Source organism: Dipodomys merriami, unplaced genomic scaffold, assembly GCF_024711535.1.
Source record: "Dipodomys merriami isolate MVZ:Mamm:240054 unplaced genomic scaffold, mDipMer1.0.p SCAF_27, whole genome shotgun sequence".
Taxonomy (NCBI): Eukaryota; Metazoa; Chordata; class Mammalia; order Rodentia; family Heteromyidae; genus Dipodomys; species Dipodomys merriami.
In genome coordinates this window covers 5,055,545-5,077,419 of record NW_027204159.1, presented here as the reverse complement: position 1 = coordinate 5,077,419, position 21,875 = coordinate 5,055,545, and the positions used below count along the sequence as shown (strand labels likewise).

General features: G+C 36.3%; 1 protein-coding gene across 16 annotated transcripts in view; it reads right to left on the bottom strand.

The window, feature by feature from the left end:
- The window catches only part of Apc (APC regulator of WNT signaling pathway), a 101,121-nt gene that overhangs the window by 19,419 nt on the left and 59,827 nt on the right, over nucleotides 1–21,875 (bottom strand). For 6 of the 16 annotated variants that reach the window (XM_070036047.1, XM_070036046.1, XM_070036053.1 and 3 more), the window contains 6 exons: nucleotides 20,354–20,437; nucleotides 13,572–13,676; nucleotides 9,302–9,400; nucleotides 5,444–5,822; nucleotides 3,816–3,911; nucleotides 2,531–2,584 (listed from right to left, as the gene is read on the bottom strand). In XM_070036047.1, the coding sequence (XP_069892148.1) occupies nucleotides 2,531–2,584; nucleotides 3,816–3,911; nucleotides 5,444–5,822; nucleotides 9,302–9,400; nucleotides 13,572–13,676; nucleotides 20,354–20,437 (817 nt within the window). The remainder of the gene's footprint in view (nucleotides 1–2,530; nucleotides 2,585–3,815; nucleotides 3,912–5,443; nucleotides 5,823–9,301; nucleotides 9,401–13,571; nucleotides 13,677–20,353; nucleotides 20,438–21,875) is intronic. The other 10 variants (XM_070036050.1, XM_070036049.1, XM_070036054.1 and 7 more) reach the window with 3 other exon arrangements.

Genomic DNA, 21,875 nt, shown 5'->3' with positions numbered 1-21,875 from the left:
TGCAGAACTAAGTTCCATCTTAAGAATTCTAGTCCAAGATATTTACCTATAAGAAAATATGTATCTTTATGGCTAGATACATATCTTTATGACTAGAAGAAATGACTAGAAGATGATTCTGAATGTAGATAAATGAAAATTAACTTGTCTAAAGAAAATCCAAGTCATATTTAGGAAGATTTTCCTCCATCCACTTATGATAATGGAAAAATGTAAACAGTGAACTAACCAATCTTTATGTCCTTATGGAGTTTACTAGGGAGAACAAAGATAGACAATGAAAAAGTAAGGGTGATGGATTATATGAAGCTCATGGTTAAGGTAACAGGTGGACTGAATTTAGATCTAGATGGATTGTAGTGCCAAGAAAAAGGCTGAGGAAATAATATTTAAAGTGAGACTTGAGGGATGAATGAGTATCTATGGGGTGTGGCAACAGTACGACAAAAGGACCCTTAAGCTTGAAATGTAAGTTAACAAGAGAAGGCCCCTAGATGAGGCTATAGAAATGGACAGACACCAGATCAAGTTAAGACCTTCTGTGCCACATTCATGCTAGGCAGAAGGAAGAATAATTAATGCACATTTTAAATAGATTACTACAAGATAAAGTATGCAGAATTCATTATGATCAGACATAGGGAGAAAGGCAGGACAAATCTACAGAACAAGAGACAATGGTGTCTTGCACTCAGGATGAAAAGAACAGTGACCTGAGATTTAACTAAAAAGCAGGATTAACGTCACTATAATGATGAAGCCATGGATGATTTCTTAAGATTTTAGTTTGATTAGGGGATATGGTAGGTAACAAATTCAATTAGTGACAGTTGAGTTAAAAGTGCTTGGAATACTGCCTGAAGATAGATGTCAAATAAGCATTATAAAAAAATGTGTCTGAAACTTAGAAGAGAGATCTTGTACTGAAATACAAATATGAAAAACACTAACATAGTAAGTGAAACTTTGGGAGTGGATAATATTGCACAGGTTTACAGAAAAACAGCCGAAGGTATTCAAGGAATGCCATTAATCTATATTTGATTAAAGAAGGAGCCAGTAATATAACTAAGAAGTTTGCTCAGGATATTGATATAGGAGTCACTGAGGCTCAGGGTACTGATACCCCCAAAATTATGAGCATTATAAAGCAGACTATCAATACTGAGACAAAACAAACTATGCTTTGTTTTAAATAAAATCCTTCATGAAACAGCAATATTCTGAATAATTTCTCAAGAAAGGCAAAATGCATCTAAGGAAGGTCCCAAGAAAGGAGTTGATGAGCACTGTTATATGGAAAAACTAAGTTTTAGAACTTGATTTTGAAAATCAAGATTCAAGAAGTATGTGGAAGATGTCTTTCCAACAATGAAGAACATGGCTAATGAAAAAAAAAAACTTGAAAAATTTGGAGTATAAGAGGAAAGCCTTCATGACTTAAGGGAAATAAAAAGAGCATGCCTTACATTTTCCTTGGTGCCTATGTCAGAAAGCAACGGTCCAGATGAACTTTATTATCATTTGTTGTCTTGGAACCTTATAGATAACGGAGGACCAACTGCTTCAGGTGACATTAAACAGGATTCTTAGGTATTTTTGTGTGCCAATCCTGGTGCTGAAACTCAGGAGCCACCGCTCCACTTCTGGCTTTTGTGTGTGTGATTCATTGGAGAAGAGAGTCGTATGGACTTTCCTGCACAGGCTGGCTTCAAACTGTGAACCTCAGAGTAGCATTACATGCATGAACCAAACAATGCCTGGCAGAATCCTTACATTCTTAATGAAGACTAAGTACTTAAAAAAATAACAGAGAGATGAATTTAATTTCTTAAAGTGTATCACTTTTATTTTGTTTACATAGCCACCATTTGCATGAAATAACCCCATTCTAGACTAAATACTGGGGGCCCAGTGTCAATATTACATAGATTAATGCTTTGGAGGTTCTTGAGGAGAAGTATTGCATGAACTACTTATTAAATGTGATTCACAGGCCCTTCCCCCAAGGGATTTTGTTTGCCAAAGGGCCAGTGAATCTATATGGTTTGACAAGTGCCTCTGGTGATTATTACAATCTAGAAAATTTGTGAAATATTAATGCAAGTAAGTCATGAGATCCTTGGAAGTCAAGATCATACTGTAGGCATTATAAAATTCTAGTACCTAGCAAAGGTTTCTGGGACATATTTGGGAATTAAGAAATAAAAATCTCTAATGTTACAATCTAAAACTTCCAGTACTAATCCTTGCAGATTTAACCCTGGTAGTTGCAGGGCTTCATATGTACAAATGGCAGTTCTAGATGATGGGGCTTAAGAATTTATGTTCACCTAATAGGACTTATTTCTTACCTATTCTTAGTATTCCCAGATACCTGTGCTGTCCTTGCTGTCTCCAGCCTGAATTCACAAACCTTAACCCTGTTTTGGCCCCAGTGCAAAAATGGAGGCTAGAAATGAGAGAAAGGTAACATCTGTGGCTATGTCCCAGGCAGTCACACCCCCAGAGGCCCCATCCTGCTCCTCACCTGAAAGCCCCTGCCCTAGCTCCTGTGATGAAATGCCCCGGGTAGCCTTCCTACCTGAAGAAGGAAGAGGAACAAATACTGAGTCTAGGTTTTATTTTGAAATTCAGATGATTAATGTGTCAGTCCTAGTAGTCCATTGGAACATTTACAGAAAACCTTTCTTTGTAATATACTATAATTGAATTTTTCTGTTCATTACTTTTATCCCTTTCTCAAAATTGTGAGTATTAGAAGATATAAAATTTTTACAATGCTAATAATATACTGAAGAAGGGGGATCTCATAAGATTAACTGAGATTTCACAAGTCCTGAGGGAGGAGAGAATCATGGAGGCCTGTGGGAAGAAAAGCATGGCTGTAGGGCAGGCCTGAAATCTCAAAGTACACAGCCTCCCCAAGTGATGACTCTGACGGGGACAACATTCACTTTTGGGTGTGCAGGTTCTCTGTATTTAAGACTCTCATGACTTTATCATTTTTAAGATAAGTGATGAATGACAATGATGAGGGTGGCAGGAATACAAAGTGGAGGCTGGAATGTAATATAACATAAACAGTATAAAAAGCAAGGTACAACTACACTAAGATGGAAACTCAGTGTATGGTTCTTGCTTGTGGCATGACTAGAGAAATTCAATTCACATAAGATGACTCAGCATGATGCAATTTATAAATATCACAAAATGAACCTAGAAATCAAAGAAAAACCATTTCATGGAAAATGTGGTGTATTATAATGAAGGTTATATAAGGTCTAATGTGTGATTACACATACCCACAAGAGTAACTATTCCAAAATATAATTTTTCTATATTAACAAGTTTCTTATAAAAACCCAGTAAAATACTGATAACCATAAAGATAAATGAAAGTAATAAATAGTAATAGTAGTATTTCCCCTTGGTATACCTCAAAAGTGACTTATAGACTCCAAGGTAAATGAAGTAGCTTTACATTTAAAAAAATAATTCAAATTATGCTCTCCATTAGTTGTCACCACACAAGATCTACCTTGTCAACAGGTACAAGGAGTGGTATATTTTAGGGTAAGAAAATTGAAGTTAGTTTATAACAGGGTAGCAGTTTTTGTGATTCAGGGGCTCTTCTCCCATAGAAACCAGGAAATACTGTTTTGTTATGAAGAGGCAGAAGCTGAACAGAGGTAGTAATCTTATTTCTCAAGTCATTAATTATTAAATATTTCTATATACTATGATGAATTTCAACCATGATTTAAAAATAAACCAGTGTGTGTCTATGGCATTAAGAAACACTTTTGTCTTACCAAGTTCATTCATTGCATGTCTATGTTCTTCATCAAATGAAAGTTTCATTAGAACACACACAGCAGGACAGATCTGATGTTCAACTGGAGCTGGCACTAAGAAATAAAAGTACCGTGTCCCATATTATTTTATTACTTCAAAAGCAATTCTGTCTTATTATACTTTGAAAGTATGCAGGAGTCATTAATATATTCCTAATGTACTGAAGTTGAGTGGATTAATAAGTATTTGCTGAATGGATGAACACACACTACAAATGAGTAAAGGGCTTTTTCTTGGGTCTATATAAAAATGCGTATTACTACTCATATATGCAAGACCTAGTCTGTTATATTAAGTCCAGTTATACTGTAACTCACATCATTTATCTAATGATGCTCATTAGATAAAAATAAAAAAATTCTGGTATATGTACTTTATTGTTATGTGTGAGTTGAAAGGATATGGTTGTATATAAATGTAATGCCTCCTAGAGAAAGTTTACCAAAGGTAACTACATATTTAATGCTATGAGCAATGTTGCAAAAATCATTTTTGACATAAAATATTTATTAGAAATACTTTTTCCAAAATAATAATGAATCATTTCATAATTGTGGACAGGCAAATAAAATCATCCAGAAAGACAATGTTCTCTCAATAAAGCATCTTACTAATTTTTTTATATTAGAACTAGTGGATACAAAGCATCATTTCTCCTTTTTTTTTCTTGTTCTTGAACATACTTTAGATTTTTAAATAATCTTTATACGGCAGCTTAGAAAAAAAATCTGTTATAGCTTCTTAACTCATGTTTCACCATCATTTGTTTTCTTGCTCCCAAATCAATACATTAATTCAACAGAATCATCTACTTATTCTGTGAGTTATTGCTGACTGAAAATAAAGTATTACCTTATATACTTATTACTGTTAGTTCTTGGCTATTGGAATGAAGTGAGGTCCCTAAGAAACCCAATCCTTATGTTTTTCTACTCCTAAGGGAAAAGGGCTAGTGGTCAGGCATTTCTTCCTAAGCAAAGAGCTGTGTGACTTATGGCCCCAGTAACCAACCAGGGCCCCACTCTTTGGAGCAAGATGGTACAGTAAAAACAGTACTAAGCTAAAGTCAGCAGACCTGGCTTCTGTTCTTGGCTCTCACTTATTAACTATGGGGCCACAAACATCTCTGAGTCTCAGTTTCATTTATAATAATAGAGACTATAATACCTCCCCCCTTTCTACTTCACAAGGCTGTGGAGATCAAAAAACAATAAGTAGAGCTGTCCCCTGAATACTGACATGCAAATGTATGGTTTAACTTATGTGCAATTATTTTTCCAAGGTTCATCTATAGAATGAAAGAAGACAATCTAGTTGTTCACATTTCTTTACAGCTGTAAGTTTTGCTTCCACACATTTCTTTCAATTTGCTGTTCTAATTTGGTTGGAGTATTTCACATTAACATTTTCCTCTGTTAAAATTTTTTTCTAAGGAAATACATACTTAAGCTTCAAAATGTTAGCAGCATATAGATAATATAAATTTCTTTTGTTGTCATAAAACAATGTATTAACTAAAGAAAGATTTATAATGTAAAAATTTGTTTTCAAACATGCAATGTGATATATAGTATGGAGAACATACTTGGATTTTTGTCCTGGTCCATGCCTTGTTCGTGGGCTTCCTGCCACTCCCAACAGGTTTCACAGTAAGCTCGTATCTGTTCCAAAAGATGAAGGACTCGGATTTCACGCCTGCCTCTCTTGTCATCAGGCTGTGAGTGAATGATGTTGTGGAGTGCTGCACTGGCCCTGGCCCGAGCCTCTTTACTGCCCCGGGAATTTCCCAACAATACAGAGTCTTTGTCATTGCCATGTAAGAGCTGGATGAGGAGAGGAAGACATCCAGACTGTCGCATGGATATACAGCTGTCTTGGGAGCTAGACATAGCTAGCAAAGTTCGCGACATATCATCCTTATCATGAGTACCAAGCATTGACAATAATGAATACACCATTTCCACCTGTGGGCCAAATGAGTTTAGAAACAAAATTATGACTTTAATATCCAAAAGCCAAAAGTAATGAAATTATGAATGGGATATTTATTTTAACATTAGTAACAAATACCTTTACAGGATGAAATAATGAGTGTTATTTTGAAATAATATCAACAATTTATGTGAATATGTAAAAATAGTAATGGCATTATATAGTGTTGAAAGAGAAAGCAGGTTATGCCATGCTTAAATTGCAATTTGGCTAGACCAGTTGATTTTATTTCAAGCATTGTTGCCTCCTCCTTTGTTTCCCCTTACCATCCCTTCCTATCTCCACCCCCTACCACCCCCAGTTGATTTTATTTCAAAAATAAAAATTTTATTTAAAAAATTCTTTCTCACACAAAAAATCTCACATACAGAGGAAAGTGCTTCAACTTGTACAATTTAAAATTGCTTTTTACTCCTTTTAATCTAGAACTAAAATCAATATAAAACTTCTGCAACAATTATAATTTACTAAATATTTTCAACAATCATTAAGTCTCATCAGATTGTTAAAATTATTCATTTCTTTGGACTTAATTTTCACTGTGTATAGCTTTGTGCTTTTAAGCTGTTAAATGTGACTGTATCATTCACTAAAAATCAATGTAAGCTGGGCATTGGTGGCTCACCCACTTATGAGGCTGAGATCTAAGGATCCCAGTTCAAAAGATAGTCTGGGCAGAAAAGATTGACACTCTTATCTCCCATTAATCACCACCACCACCATGAGCCACAGCAAAAATCTGTAAAAAATAATCAATTTCTTCCTTACCACGTAAAATGATTTGGTCATTAAAAATGAAAATGCACAGCTAGGTGCCAGTGGCTTACATCTGTAATCCTAGCTACTCAGGAATTTAAGACTAGGGGGATTGAAGTTTGATGATAGCTTCAGTAGAAAAAGTTACCAAGACTCCATTGGCAATTTATCAGTAAACAAGCTGGGCTGGAGGCATAGCTCAAGTGGTAGTGTGCCAGCTGTGAGCAAGCAAGCAAAATGAGGTACAACTCTTCAGTCCAAGCCCTGGTAGTGGCAAAAATCAAACCAAATCTAAAAAAAAAAAATCCAGCTGAGCACAGTGGTTCACATCTGTAATCCCAGCTGCTCAGTGGGCAGAAAACAGGAAAATGACAATTCAAGTCAGCCCAGGCAAAAAATTGTCGAAATCCATTTCTACAATCAAATCTGACATGATGATATATGCCTATAATCACAGCTATATGAGACATAGATAGAGGGACTGTGCTCTGAGATTGGTCCTATGCAAAAAGCATGATACCCTATCTGAAAAATCACTAACGCAAAATGGCCTAGTGATGTGACTCAATTGCTAGAGCACTTGTTCACAAGGCTGAGTGCAAACCCTATTACTTTCCCACAACTTCTGAAAAAGAAAAATGGTATGATCACATTAAGTTCAATAGGTTACTTAGAAGTAGATGAGACATAGGAAAGCAATACTCAGTTATCTTGAATCTCTAATTATGATGTAGCCTCATTTCAAAGCTAGAGGCTGCAAAATAAAAACATATTATGTAAGAAATGGTTCTCAATCAGGGGCAAATGTACCCCATCAGGACACATCTGACTATGTCTTGTAGACATTTGTGGTTCTAACAATTATTCAGTAGAGGTGTAATGGATACCTAGCAGGTAGAGACCAGGGATGTTCCTTAACATCTTAAGAGTGCAACAAAGAATTATCTAGGTACCAGTGCTGATGTCATATTGCTCTGAGTGTGTAAACACACACATATTCTTAGATATTAAAGTATGAGGAAGGCAATATAAGTTCTTTAAATAAACTTAATCAGATATTAGTTCAAATTTTGGCTCAATTGCTTATAAGCAACTGTGATGCTAGCCTACATGAGCTTTAATTTCCTGTGTTGAAGAAAAAAGAAAATTTACCAAATAGGATTTTATCTATAAAGATTAAATAAAATTATGCATTGGATTAAATGAAACAATCCATGTATATAGGCAAGAGAATGGCATTCAAAATACATATTATCAATGCAAAAATTGCTTTACTCTTAAAAAGACCCCTCCCTTCTTTCCTTCCCTCCCTTTTTTCCTTCCTCACTTTCCTCCCTCCCTCAATCCTCCCTCTTTCCAGTACTGAGGTTTGAATTCAGGATCTTAAGCTTACTTTGCAGGCACTCATTACCATTTGGGCCTTGTCTTCAGTCCTTTTTATTTATATTTCAGACAGGTCTTGCTTTTCTTGCTCAGGTAGTCTGGATTGTGATCTTTTACTTTATGCTTCTGTGTAGCTATGACAGGTGCATGTCACAACTTTTGAGATGGGGATACTGCTAACTTTTTTGCTCAGGCTGGCTTCAAACAATGATGTTCCTGATCTCTGCTTCTCAAGTAGCTGGGATTACAAGTGTGAGCCACTCCAACTGGCTAAAATCCATTTCTTTTTTTTTGTTGTTGATGGGACTTGAATTCAGGGCCTGAGCATTGTCCCTGAGCTCTTTTGCTCCAGGCTAGTGCTCTACCACTTTGAGCTACAGTGCCACTTCGATGTTTTGGAGTGGTTAATTGAAGATAAGAGTCTCACAGAAATTTTTCTGTCTGGGCAGGCTTTAAACTGCTTTCCTCAGATCTCAGCTTCCTGAGTAGCTAGGATTATAGGAGTGAACCACTGGCGCCCGGCTTAAAATCCATTTCATAAATCAACACTTTCAGTGTTGTATTGTTTAAAATAGAGTATATAAAGTATGCTGTGAAGACAATAGAATTCTTTAGATCTAACTAAAAAATATACTGTTTAGTAACATTCAAATTTCATTTATATATTTTATATATTTTCACTTAAGTAATTGTTTTCTTTACAAACATCTTTTCTCAATCCTACAATATTTGCTTACATCTAAGATGCTCTAGAAAGCTTATTCATAACTATTGGATAGCTTTCAACTTAAATAGCTTTTCTATCCATTTCAATATATATCAAACATTATGGGCAGGCAAACTATACTTGCTGAAAATGACACATGGGAAAGAGTCTCTTTTCTATAAGAGCTTCATGAAAATTGTTAAGTGATTCAAAGGAGATAGGAAATGGATTGCATGGAGAGGGTTAAGAAGAACCTTGGAATTAAAAGGAATGTTTTGAAGAAGCAAAATTTAGAAGACTGTTTAGGACTGTGATAGCCATTTTGTGGCAAGGTAAAAACTAGTGTTTGCCACTGGAGACAAGGCATGGAAACAAAGTCACAAGGTGTATTTAGAAAGAAAGCCAATTTGCCTGGTGCTTAGGATCCTTGCAGAGACATGGATAATATCTGCCTAATTTGGCAGTTCTTATAATTATTATTTCCCTTTTGCTTATACTTTTTATCAAAAGAAAAAATTTCATTTCTTCAAGGGATTAAACAAAAATTATCAAGAAAACTGAAGAATCTCTTAGCAGTAATAAGCAAGGTTTATAATCTTCTGTTACCTTGGTTCCTAGGTGACTTGTCAGCCTTCGAGGAGCAGAATGTGTGCTACCAGAACTCAAAACACTGGCTGTTTCATGATCTATTCGTGTAGTCGAACCCTAGAAATTCAGCACATTATAGTGTAATTTAGATTATAAATACAGATAACTCCACATTAAGGTATTCCAAGTGACCCATCTTGTATGATAAACAACGAGGTGTATCATTTTTTAAAAGAATAACCACTGTGATTGCTCAAAATGAAATATATCTATAGATGTATCTCTGTAGAGATATTGATATTCATATCCCAGCTCTCTCTCTCTCTCTCTCTCTTTCTCTCTTCTCTCTCTCTCAATGCTGGATTGAACCCAATGATATGTTCATGTTAAACATGTACTACAAAGCTTCACATCATCCCCAAATGAATACTTTGATTTGTACACTTACTTCTTTTTTTTGTTGTTTAAGACCAGGACTGGAACTTGCTATGTGATGCTTACTTTTGCTCACTGGCTGGCACTCTTACCACCTGAGCCATGGCAACCCCCTATAAACTTACTAAATATTACTTTAGAAAAAAGCTGAAGAGGGGTTGGGAAGGTGGTTCAGTGGTAGAGCGCTTGCCTTGCATGCATGGGGCCCTGGGTTCGATTCCTCAGCACCACATAAGCAAAAAGAAAAAAGCCGGAAGTGGCGCTGTGGCCCTAGTGGTAGAGCGCTAGCTTTGAGCTGAAGAGCTGAGGGACAGCACCCAGGCCCAGAGTTCAGGCCCCATGACTGGACCCCCCCGCCCCTCCCCCCGCCAAAAAAAAAAAAAAAAGAAAAAAAAGAAAGAAAAAAGCTGAAGGAAGGAGATCTTGTAGAACAGCTCAACTAACACAAGTGTGGGAGTAAACCAAAAATATTGAAGAAATTTTAGAGTAATACATTTTCACAGGTTGAAAGAAATGAATTTGGCCTGTAGGTTCTAGTGTAAGAGTTTCTGTCTAGTAAGCATAAGACTCTGAGTTTAATCCCCAGCACTACCAAAACAAATAAAGAAAAAAAAAAAAGAAATGAAATCATGTTTAGTTAAATGTAGTTGATTGATAGAAAACTATGAAGGAATTTTGGAATTCTAAAATGTTCCTAACTGCCCAAATACTATGGATATGTATTTGGAACAGACCAAGTCTTCTAAGACTTCAGTTGAGAGAAGGCCCATTGAAACTTCTATTGGAGAAAGACACAAAAATATAAATAACCGGATTATCATATGATTCTACATCAATGCATAAGAATTTTTTTTAAAATAGGGAAACAGGAAAAGCAATGAATCATTTAGGGCATATGAAATGCTATATTGCTTTAAATAAGTAATGAGAAAGATAGGCCTTGAGTTTTGAAGCAGAAAACCCATGGAAGGTATAAATATGGAAAGTAAATGGTGAACATTTACTGTACACCACAAATTGTGTTAAGTACATATTGTATTTATTCTCAAAACTATTTTATAAGGGAGGTGTTACTGCAGCTCAGAATTTGTTACAAGGTCTAAGCCAGCTGGCTGAGGAGTGGGATTTTCTGGTTTCCTGACAAAAAGCCATTTATTTATTTATTTGCTTGCTTGCCTGCTTGTTTGCTTGCTGGGCTTGAACTCAGGGCCTGGGCACTGTGCTCAAGGCTAGCGCTCTACCACTTGAGCCACAGCACCACTTCCAGATTTTTCTGTTTATGTGGTACTAAGGAATCGAACTCCAGGCTTCATGCATGCTAGGCAAGCACTCTATCACTAAGCAACATTCCTAGCCCACAAAGCCATTTAACTTCCTATCATGGAATAATATAACTCATTACATACCAGTTAATATCATATGGATTACTTCCTTTTCCTTTTTTTTTTTTTGGGTCAGTCGTGGGGTTTGAACTCTGGGCCTGGGCCTTGTCCCTCAGCTCTTCAGCTCACGTTTAGCACTCTACCACTTGAGCCACAGCACCACTTCTGGGTTTCTGGTGGTCAATTGGAGATAAGAGTTTCATGCACTTTCCTGCCTGGGCTGGCTTTGAGCTGTGATCCTCAGATTTCAGCCTCCTGAGTAGCTAGGATTATAGGCATGAGCCACCCAGCTCTTAAGGATTACTTCTAATTATCTGTTACCTATATAAATAATACGATGATTGACTTCAAACATACCTGACTACTCTTGACTGTTGTAATGATCTTTTAAAAAACTGCTGTCTAGAAAGGTGGTTTCATTTCATTCATACTACTAAAAGCAATCTGAGCCAGGCCCTAGTGGCTTACACCTATAATCCTAGCTACTCAAGAGGCTGAAATCCAAGGATCACTGGAAGCTGCCCAGGCAGGAAGAGACTCTTATCTTTAACCACTAAGAAGGCAGAAGTAGAGCCGTGGCTCAAGTGATACAGTTCTACTAGCCTTGAGCAAAAACCCTTGAAGGATCCTGTGTATGCTACAGGACTGGTACACAAAGCATTTTGAGTGTTTGTGTACTGACTCTTATCAATGCTGTCATTTATCTCTGATAACCCAATAACTCCCATCTCCTTTTAGCTGTAATTTATACTTAGGATATCATCACTAGCAAAACTGATCATCTTTCCACATATTTACTATTTTAATTTCTCATTTTAAATTCCTACTCATGTGCATGGCTTACTTTTCAAGTCTTTAGGAATTGATTTGTAAATATTATATGTATTCAGAATTTTAACTTTTAGCTTGTCATAATTGTTTGCAAGTACTGTGATCCTGACTTTTCTCGTACAATCTTGTTATGACTTCCTGGCATACTGAAGATTCACACTGGTAGGTAAGCCTACTGACCCTTCCTTTATAGTTTTCCTACCTACTTCACCATTACAAAAATTCTACACATTTTCTAATTTTTTAAAAATTTTTAGTAGCTTCATATTTTATAGTAAACATAATAACCTACTTAGAATATACTTTGATATAGCTAGTGTCACATAGATCTGAATTATTATGGGTATATAAAGATTTCAAAGTATACAACAATTACAATATGACCTGATACACTAGGAAAGCATTTTTTTCTGTCAAATGACTACACTTTTCTTCCTTCTACATATATGTGTATAAATATATAAACATATATACCTATATATTATATATAAATATATAAACTTGGGCTGGGAAGGTGGCTCAGTGGTAGAGCGCTTGCCTTGCATGCCTGAGGCCCTGGGTTCGATTCCTCAGCACCACATAAGCAAAAAGAAAAAAGCCGGAAGTGGCGCTGTGGCTCAAGTGGTAGAGTGCTAGCCTTGAGCTGAAGAGCTGAGGGACAGCACCCAGGCCCCAGAGTTCAAGCCCCACGACCGGACCCAAAAAAAAAAAAATAAATAAAAATAAAAATAAATATATAAACTTCCCAAATAATTTCCTAAACAACAGAGAAAGATCCCAAATGTTATTTAATTGCTTTTGTCCTGATTTACTACTTAAGAATTTTTTTGTATTTTGCTAAGTAGTAATACTTAGGGAAGCATTTTCTTTGTTTTAGCTCAATAAAATAAATTTAAATATGTAAGTATGGGGCATATTCTTCTTAAAAAATCAACAGTATTATCAAAATAAACACAAAAAGATCAAAGAAATCCTTTATGTTGTCAGTAGGAAACAATCTTATAGCCAATTTAGAGAAACTCCATTTAAAAAAAATCACTCAGCAAAAATCTATTTGTTGAAGAAAATTTGGAAAATACAAAAACATCTCAATGAAAACTGTCATATCAGGCTACATTTTAATAAAACTTTAATTGAAAACTGGTGACAATTTCTATTGATGCTAACAATAATGTGGCAATAGTTAAACCTGATTAACATTAGAATCCTCTTTTCTAGTAAAATTTGCCTTTCTATATTGTGTGATCTTGAAGTACTACAGAAAATTAGAACTTTGAGAAAGTCCTTGTGATTTAAAAAACAACCAACAAAACATGAAAATGTTTTTACACAGAATGCCTTAGAGAAAAGAGCACACCTATTCAATGGAAGCAATAACTAGGTCAAGCATACATGTATCCAAACTGTTTTTCAAAAAAACTATGCACACTAATCATTAAAGTAAAACAGAAACATGATCTAGAACTATCAAGATATACTTAGAAATTTCGTAAACATCATTATTAAATATAATAAGGAAAATGATAGATATCTATTCTAAGAAAACTGTTAAGATTTACAAATTATTTTGTGAATCATTCCACTCTATCATTCTTTTTGATATTGAAACAGTTCATTTAAAAACATGATAATATATTTACCTGGCCACTGCTAGAAGTTGCCATGTTGATTTCTGCCACTCCTTGACCTTCATTCTGCCGCTCAGCTTCATGTGAGCCTGCTTCATGCTTGCTCTGAGATGACCTCTGTTAACATGGAGTTAGCATCATTATATACAAAAATGGAGCATGTTCTCTTAGCCCACAGCTTTTTTTTTTCTTTAAAGCTTTGAATTAATCAATGATACAGGCTGACAAAAGCATGAAACTGCACGTTACACTTCACAACCTCATGCATGGCCAGCAGCTGACTATCTCAGCAAGAAGAAAGTGAATTGTATCCCTGGAGGATTGGAGCTGCACAAGACAAAGGATTTTCTGAGATGCACAGAAACACCATCCTCTACCAGCTGTGCTCACATCACTGTCAGGAAGATAACCCAACAAATAACTGACTTTTCTGCAAGGTCACACGATCCTGGTATTTAATGAAGCTGCAAATGTAATGAACTATCACCTAAGCTTACAAACACCTTTGTGTAGGCATATTTATTCAGAGAATATATATATATAGATATATATTCTGCCAAGATAATTCATGTGAAACCAAACCACAAGCTCTTAGATTATGATAATGACTAAAATCAAAACTCTTTCTAATACAACCACTATCTCTTATATTAAATAAAAATGACAGATTATAAAAAGAAGTCATTGTAAAAACAACACTGCAGAGCCAAAGAAAAGAATATTCCACTATTTTTACAGAAACACTGGTATACTTTCTCTTGAAAACTATATTTTAAAATAAAAGTTATGCTTTAGTAATGTGACACAATCATTGATAATTATATTACAAAATGGTTTCCACTGGAGTTTCCTTAAACCTTAAGCTTTCCTACATCATTTTAAAATACGACTTAAACTAATTTACATGTGATATTTTTTACCAATTAAATAGTAATAGTTACATGTAAGCAAATGTGAGGCAGTACACAATTATTCAGAAACAGAAGAAAAATAATACTACCACACTCTAAAATTCAACAAAATCAGTAAGAACAGAAATATATAATATCAACCTAAAGAAATAAATGAAAGATCACTAAGACCATAAAGATGTGATAGTATAATGATGTTGATATATTCCCAGAAAATATAATTACTAACATCTCCTTGTTCTAGGTACTAGAGACTACAATGCTATGATTGCTTGAAGCTTGCAGTCTATTTGGACACAGAAATAATGAAAAAGTAAAGTTAAAACTGCCAAACAAATGCTATGAAAGTAATATCTAAGGCACTATGAGGGTATGTAACATAGGGATGTGACATAGGCTGAGGCCTAGGGAAGAGCTGTTTGAATAATTAGGAAATAATTAGGAAATAAATAATTAGGAAAAAGTAAAGGAATAGAGAATGAATATCCTAGGCAAACAAAATACAATATGCAAATGGCCTGGGAAGGGAAAAATGGCTTCTGCCCTTTGCTGGGCAGTCCTGCCCTGGCTGGCTTCAAATCACAACCCTCAGATCTCAGTCTCCTGAGTAGCTAAGATTACAGGCATGAGACACCAGCACCCAGCTCAAACTGACTTTTAAGTCAAATTTTAAACTGGTTTAAGTAGGCAGGAAACAGTAGTTAGGAAGCTATTGATATAAATGCTTCCTTTGCAAAAGGGGATCAGTGATACACATAAAAGTACAGCCACCTATATAAATCTGGTAAGAGTATGGTGCTAGATTGATTATGGGAAGTAGAGGAAAAGGTCTGGTGTAAAGTATTACTCCTATGATTATTAGCTCACAATAGAGGAATCATTTGCAGAATCATGACAATTGAAGGAGGATATGGGTTTTTTATAGTGAAAGGTATATAGTAAAGAGTACTTAGGAGGAGATAATTAATTTATATTTTAAATATACTGAACTTAAAGTAGGTTTCATACATCTAAATGGAGATGTACAATAGGAACACAGATTTAGGAATCTGGAGTTTAGAGCTAGAAAGTAAGAAACAATAGTATATAGATCGTAACTAAAGTGCTAAGCATTAGTGATACTGGTAAAGGGAGAGGAAGATACCAAGAAAAAAGGAAATAGGCCAAAAGCAGTAACTACAATAATTAATGTTAGACAGAAGAATAGCCTATCAAGGCCCAAGAAAAAGGAAAAAAAAATTTTAAAAAGTGTCATGGTAATGATAATGAATATGACAAAGTTTTAAAGTATCTAGTATTTACTAAGGGTTAATCATTTGATTTTTGTAATTTTTTTTTTTTTGTCGGCCGTGGGGCTTGAACTCTGGGCCTGGGCCCTGTCCCTCAGCTCTTCAGCTCAAGGCGAGCGCTCTACCACTTGAGCTACAGCGCCACTTCCGGTTTTCTGGTGGTTTATTGGAGATAGGAGTCTCACGGTCTCTCCTGCCCGAGCTGGCTTTGAACCACAATCCTCATATCTCAGCCTCCTGAGTAGCTAGGATTACAGGCGTGAGCCACCAGCGCCCGGCTGATTTTTGTAATGTTTTAATTGTACAGAGGGGTTACAGTTAACATAGGTCAAGTAGAGTACACTACTCTTTTGGTTCACTTAATGCTCCTACCAACCCTAGTAATATCATGACTCCCATTTTATAGATAAAGAAATGAGAGGCACAGAGAATCTAAGTTGCTTTTGTTATGTACTTTTAGTTGTATGTCTAGTAAATGTGAAAGGTAGAATTACAACTTTGGCAGTCTAACACTAGAGCCCAACTTACCACTTACCCACTTAAAATTTTCTTTGCTCGACATCATTATTCCACAATACTGTGAATTTCCGGAAATTATGTAATCACTTAATCACAATTAAAAAAAAAAAAAAAGAACCTCGGGGAAGGGAGGGAGGGAGGGGATGGTAGGGGGAAAACAATGGAGGGGGTAACAATGTTCAAGAGGAAGTGTACTCATTACCTCACTCATGTAACTGTAACCCTCTGTATAGTATCTTTACAATAAAAAAATTAAAAAAAATTTTTCTTTGCTCGAAAAGGTCAAAAGCTATGTACATATGACCATGGAAAATGATGCTAAGCAAAATGAACCCCAAGATAGGGACACAGAAGGTTTTTCTTTGTCACTGTTGTTAATGTACTATGTGATTTTTTTGTTTCTTTTGTATGTTCTTCCCCCATGGTATAATCCCTGTTGTCACTGTATTTGATTCTGGTGCCCTGTATCTTGTATATACATTTTTCTAATTTGGGGAGGGGAAGGGAAATAACAAAATGCTGAAACAAGGATACAGGGTTGACTCCTTGTAACAATGAGAAGTATAAGACACTATGTTAAAAACAAACCTTACAACTTGGTAGGGAGGGAGGAGTTGGGGAAAGAAGAGATAATAGGGGAAAACAAAAGAGTGGGTAATAATGCGTGACAGGAAATGTACTCATCTTACTCATGTAACTGTAACCCCTCTTTACAGTTATCTTTATAATAAAAAATATTTTTAAAAAGACACTATAAAAATTTTTCTTTGCTCATTTCTTATTTTTTCCATTGACCCTAGCTAGTCTACAGGTCTACTTCCATCTTAGATCACTGTCTGAAATTACAACTAACAAGCTGCTGGCTCCTAACAAAATAGTCATAATGATATTCCTAATTCCCACACTTGGTGACACTTCTCCAAGTTTTCCTACAGTACAAGATAGGAATGGGAAAATTTGTTTAAATAATTCTGTTGAAGAATTTACATGCCAGAAAAGCTATTCAGTTTAAGTGTTCAATTAAATGTTTTTTCAGCAAATTTACCAAGCATCACCATAATCCAGTATTATAATTTCACATATGTTATATATACTTTCATCATTCCAATAAGATCTCTCCTGCCTGTTTTCAGTTAATCCTCACAGTACTCCTAACTCACAGACTCAGGCAACCACTAATCTACCTTTTGTCTTTATAAATTTCCTTTTCTAGGCACAGTCTGGATAATTTTATTTAGAAGATTTTTAAAGTTCATCCATGTTACATTATGTATCAATATCTGCTGAACAAGTACTTTTTATTGCAGAATAGTGTCTTATTGGAAAGATATACCATATTTTGTTTATGTACATTTGTACTGTTTCTATTTTGGGCCACAATGAATAAAGCTTCTATGAACATTTCTCTTAGCTACCTAGGAGTGAGTGCAAATATTGGGTTACATTGTAATTGTATTTTGAGGAACTGCCAAACATTTTCAAGCGTTCACACCATTTCACATTCCCAAATTAAAAAAACAAACAAACACAAAAGCTTGTAAGTCCCAACCCAAAATAAACTTGTAACAGTGCTGCAAAAGGAGATACTATAAAGAGACATCAAGGAGACATGGAGAAGTTCTTTATGACCCTCTAAGTAGAGAGCTTTCAGTGAGTCACTCTAGGAAAAATTTAAACAGAGAGGACTGTGGGAAGCTCTAAGTTTGTAAACTGCTTGAAACAAGGGTGGATGGCTTGGGGCCACCCAAAATTATTGGCTAGCACACAAAGTGGTGTCAATTAAAGAACTTTGTCTCTAACCTGTAGGATCTGTGCTAATTCCAGGTAATGTCAGAATGGAATCCATGCAATACATCTACTTGGGTGGGATTTATAGTCAGGCAGGGAGAAATGTGGGTGGTTTCAAAATTTGGACTGGTAAGTGAAATGAGAATAGTCTGGTAAATAACTATCTTTTACTTATGGGCTAATACTAATCTAGGCAGTTAGGATCCTAATTGAACAGAATTATATGACACCGAGTAATGGCAAAGAATTAGTGTCAAAGGAGCTAAAAATAATTTTCTGAAGATTTAAAGCAATTAGAACCCAACTTCCCAGCTTCTGCTGTTTATAATCTAAACACACACACACACTTTTATATATTCTTGTTCCTTCGTGTAAAATTTTCCCCTTCCTTCTCTACAACTTTAAGATTTTTTTTTTGGGAGGGGGGCGGTTAGCTATGGGGCTTGAACTCTGGGCCTGGGCACTGTCCCTGAGCTCTTCAGCTCAAGGCTAGCGCTCTACCACTTGAACCACAGCGCCAATTCAGGTTTTCTGGTGGTTTACAGGAAATAAGAATGTCTCAAGGAGGCCGGGCGCTGGTAGCTCACACCTGTAATCTTAGCTACTCAGGAGGCTGAGATCTGAGGATCGTGGTTCAAAACCAGCCCTGGCAGAAAAGATGGTGAGACTCCTATCTCCAATAAACCACCAGAAAACCAGAAGTGGCGCTGTAGCCCAGGCCCAGAGTTCAAGCCCCATGATTGACAAAAAAAAAAAAAGAAAGAAAGAAAAATAGTCTCAAAGACTTTCCTGCCTGGGCTGGCTTTGAACTTGATCCTCAGATCTCAGCGTCCTGAATAGCTAGGATTACAGGCATGAGCCATTGGCATCCAGTTAAAAGACATCTTTTGTTAGGAGTAGAAAGGAGGAGCATTTGCCTAGTTCTGTGGTTACCGGAAGGCTCATTTGCTTCTTAGCAGCTTTTTAATCATGCTCTCTGCTTTCAGCCTTTTTGTAATGCACATATCTAGAACTAACCAGTAGAAGCCAGTTCTGGAATATTTTGGGACTCAATAGAATACTGTGTTTAAATGACTTTTCTATTGCTGATTTAGGAATAATTTCCTACAATATGATAGAATAGAATAGCTATAAGTTTTCATCTGCTTTCTAGATCCTTAAATTTTTATATTACCCCCTCTTGATCTTTATGCTTTAAAACTATCATTTTAATGGGATTTGTGAGTAAGCACAAGTAAAAATGTACAATCAAACCTTACTTTGGATTATATTCAAGGAAGAGGCTGACTTACAGAGTGATGATAGCTAAATTAAGCTAATTGTTATAATATATACATATATATTGACATAGATACTATGAACAAATCAAGATAGTCAAAGTTTTTGGTATCTTAATTTCATAAAAAACTTAAAAAGTATCTCAATTCAGCTATACACTAGTGGCTCATGCCTGTAATCCTAGTAATTCAGGAGGTTGAAATCTGAGGATGATGGTTTGAAGCCAACCTGGACAGGAAACTCCATGAGACTCATCTCCAATTAAGAACCAAAGAAACAGGAAGAATAGCCAGGTGCCAGTGGCTCACATCTGTAAGTCTAGCTACTCAGGAGGCTGAGATCTGAGGATTGTGGTTCAAAGCCAGCCCTGGCAGGAAAGTCTGTGAGACTCTTATCTCCAATAAACACTCAGGAAAGCAGAAGTGGAGCAGTGGCTCAAATGGTAGAGCACTAGCCTTAAGATGAAGAGCTCAGTGACAGGGCCCAAGCCCAGAGTGCAAGCCCCACCACCTACAAAAAACAAAAAACAAGCCGGGCGTTGGTGGCTCACGCCTGTAATCCTAGCTACTCAGGAGGCTGAGATCTGAGGATCGCGGTTCAAAGCCAGCCCGGGCAGGAGAGACCGTGAGACTCTTATCTCCAATAAACCACCAGAAAACCGGAAGTGGCGCTGTAGCTCAAGTGGTAGAGCACTTGCCTTGAGCTGAAGAGCTGAGGGACAGCGCTCAGGCCCAGAGTTCAAAGCCCATGACCGACCAAAAAAAAAAAAAAAAAAAGCCAGAAGTGGAGCTGTGGTTCAAGTGGTAGAATACTAGCTTTGAGCAAAAAAGCTCAGGGACAGAACCTAGACCCAGATTTCAAACCCCATGATCAGTACAAAAAACAAAACACCAACAAAAAACTCCACCAAAACCTCAATTTTCTAGAATATCCATATATCAATAACACTTTTTTTTTCTTAGACAATTACCTGTATTTATATACAAACAAAAATTAAGGAAATACTAACCTCTGCTTCAGTTGCTTGGGATTGTAAAAGCTGTCGTATACGAAGTATGTCCTTTTCTATTTGTTGGATTCTGGCTAGTCTTCGCTAAAATAAAGTAAGACACCAAGTTAGAGATGTTTTTAGTAAACACATTAAGTATAAATAATTATACTACGCTACCATTTAACAACTCAGGGTTATGCTAAACTCTTACATAAGCAATCAAGTATATATACATATACTTGTTTTAATAAAAATAAGGTTTAAGTAGTAGTAACCCCCCCCCCAAAGTAACTTCTGTTACAAGGTAGAAGTATTTTTCAGACTTTCCAAGCACCTACTTCAACTTAACATTACTTTTATCTTCAACACAAAGATCACAAAGATTGTGTAGCTTTTGCTTTCCTACTGTAAAGAGATCATCTGGTACCACAAATAACTACAGACCCAATCACATAAAAGTGAAATAATGTGAAAAAAATGCTTTCTTTATTAAAGCAAGACTTTGTTCTTATTTTTATGAATGCTAGCAAAAGCAGAAAAAAACCTAATTACTTAAAATAATGAAAACTGAAGTCATTTTTAAAAATTAAGGTTACAATAATCATTACACAGGTGTGAAGAATGATTTAAATGTTTGTACCATTTCTTACAATAATCCTAAACCTGACATTGTAATAATAAAGTGACAACGAAGTAAAAGTTTCTAAGCTGGGCATGGGTGGCTCACACCTGTAATCCTAGCTACTCAGGAGGCTGAGATCTGAGGATTGTGGTTCAAAGCCAGCCCAGGCAGGAAAGTCCATGAGACTCTTTTTTTTTTTTTTTGTCGGTCGTTGGGCTTGAACTCTGGGCCTGGGTGCTGTCCCTCAGCTCTTCAGCTCAAGGCAAGCGCTCTACCACTTGAGCTACAGCGCCACTTCCGGTTTTCTGGTGGTTTATTGGAGATAGGAGTCTCACGGTCTTTCCTGCCCGGGCTGGCTTTGAACCGCGATCCTCAGATCTCAGCCTCCTGAGTAGCTAGGATTACAGGCGTGAGCCACCAGTGCCCGGCTCATGAGACTCTTATCTCCAATAAACCACTAGAAAACCGGAAGTGGTGCTGCGGCTCAGTGGTAGAGTGCTCACCTTGAGCTGAAGAGGGCAAGGGCAGTGCCCAAGCCCAGAGTTCAAGCCCCATGACTGAAAAAAAAAGAAAAGAAAAAAGAAAAAAGAAAAAAAGAAACTAGTTTCTAAATTTTATTGTGAGTGATGTGCAGAGGGGTTAGTTACATAAATAAGGTAATAAGTACATTTCTTTTCAAACAGTTTACTCCCTCCCTCATTTTCTCCTACTTTCCTTCCCCTCTGACTTCCCTCCCCAAGTCGTAAAGTTAATTTTCAACAGTCTTGTGAATACTGTTGTTGTATTGGCTCACTCTTTGTCCTTTGTCTCACCATTTCATTGTTCCCTTTTCCTTCCCCAAATCAGATAAACACACACAAGACACATCATACCAATATAAAAAAGTGACAACAGAGGATAAGCCAAAGGAGGGGAAAA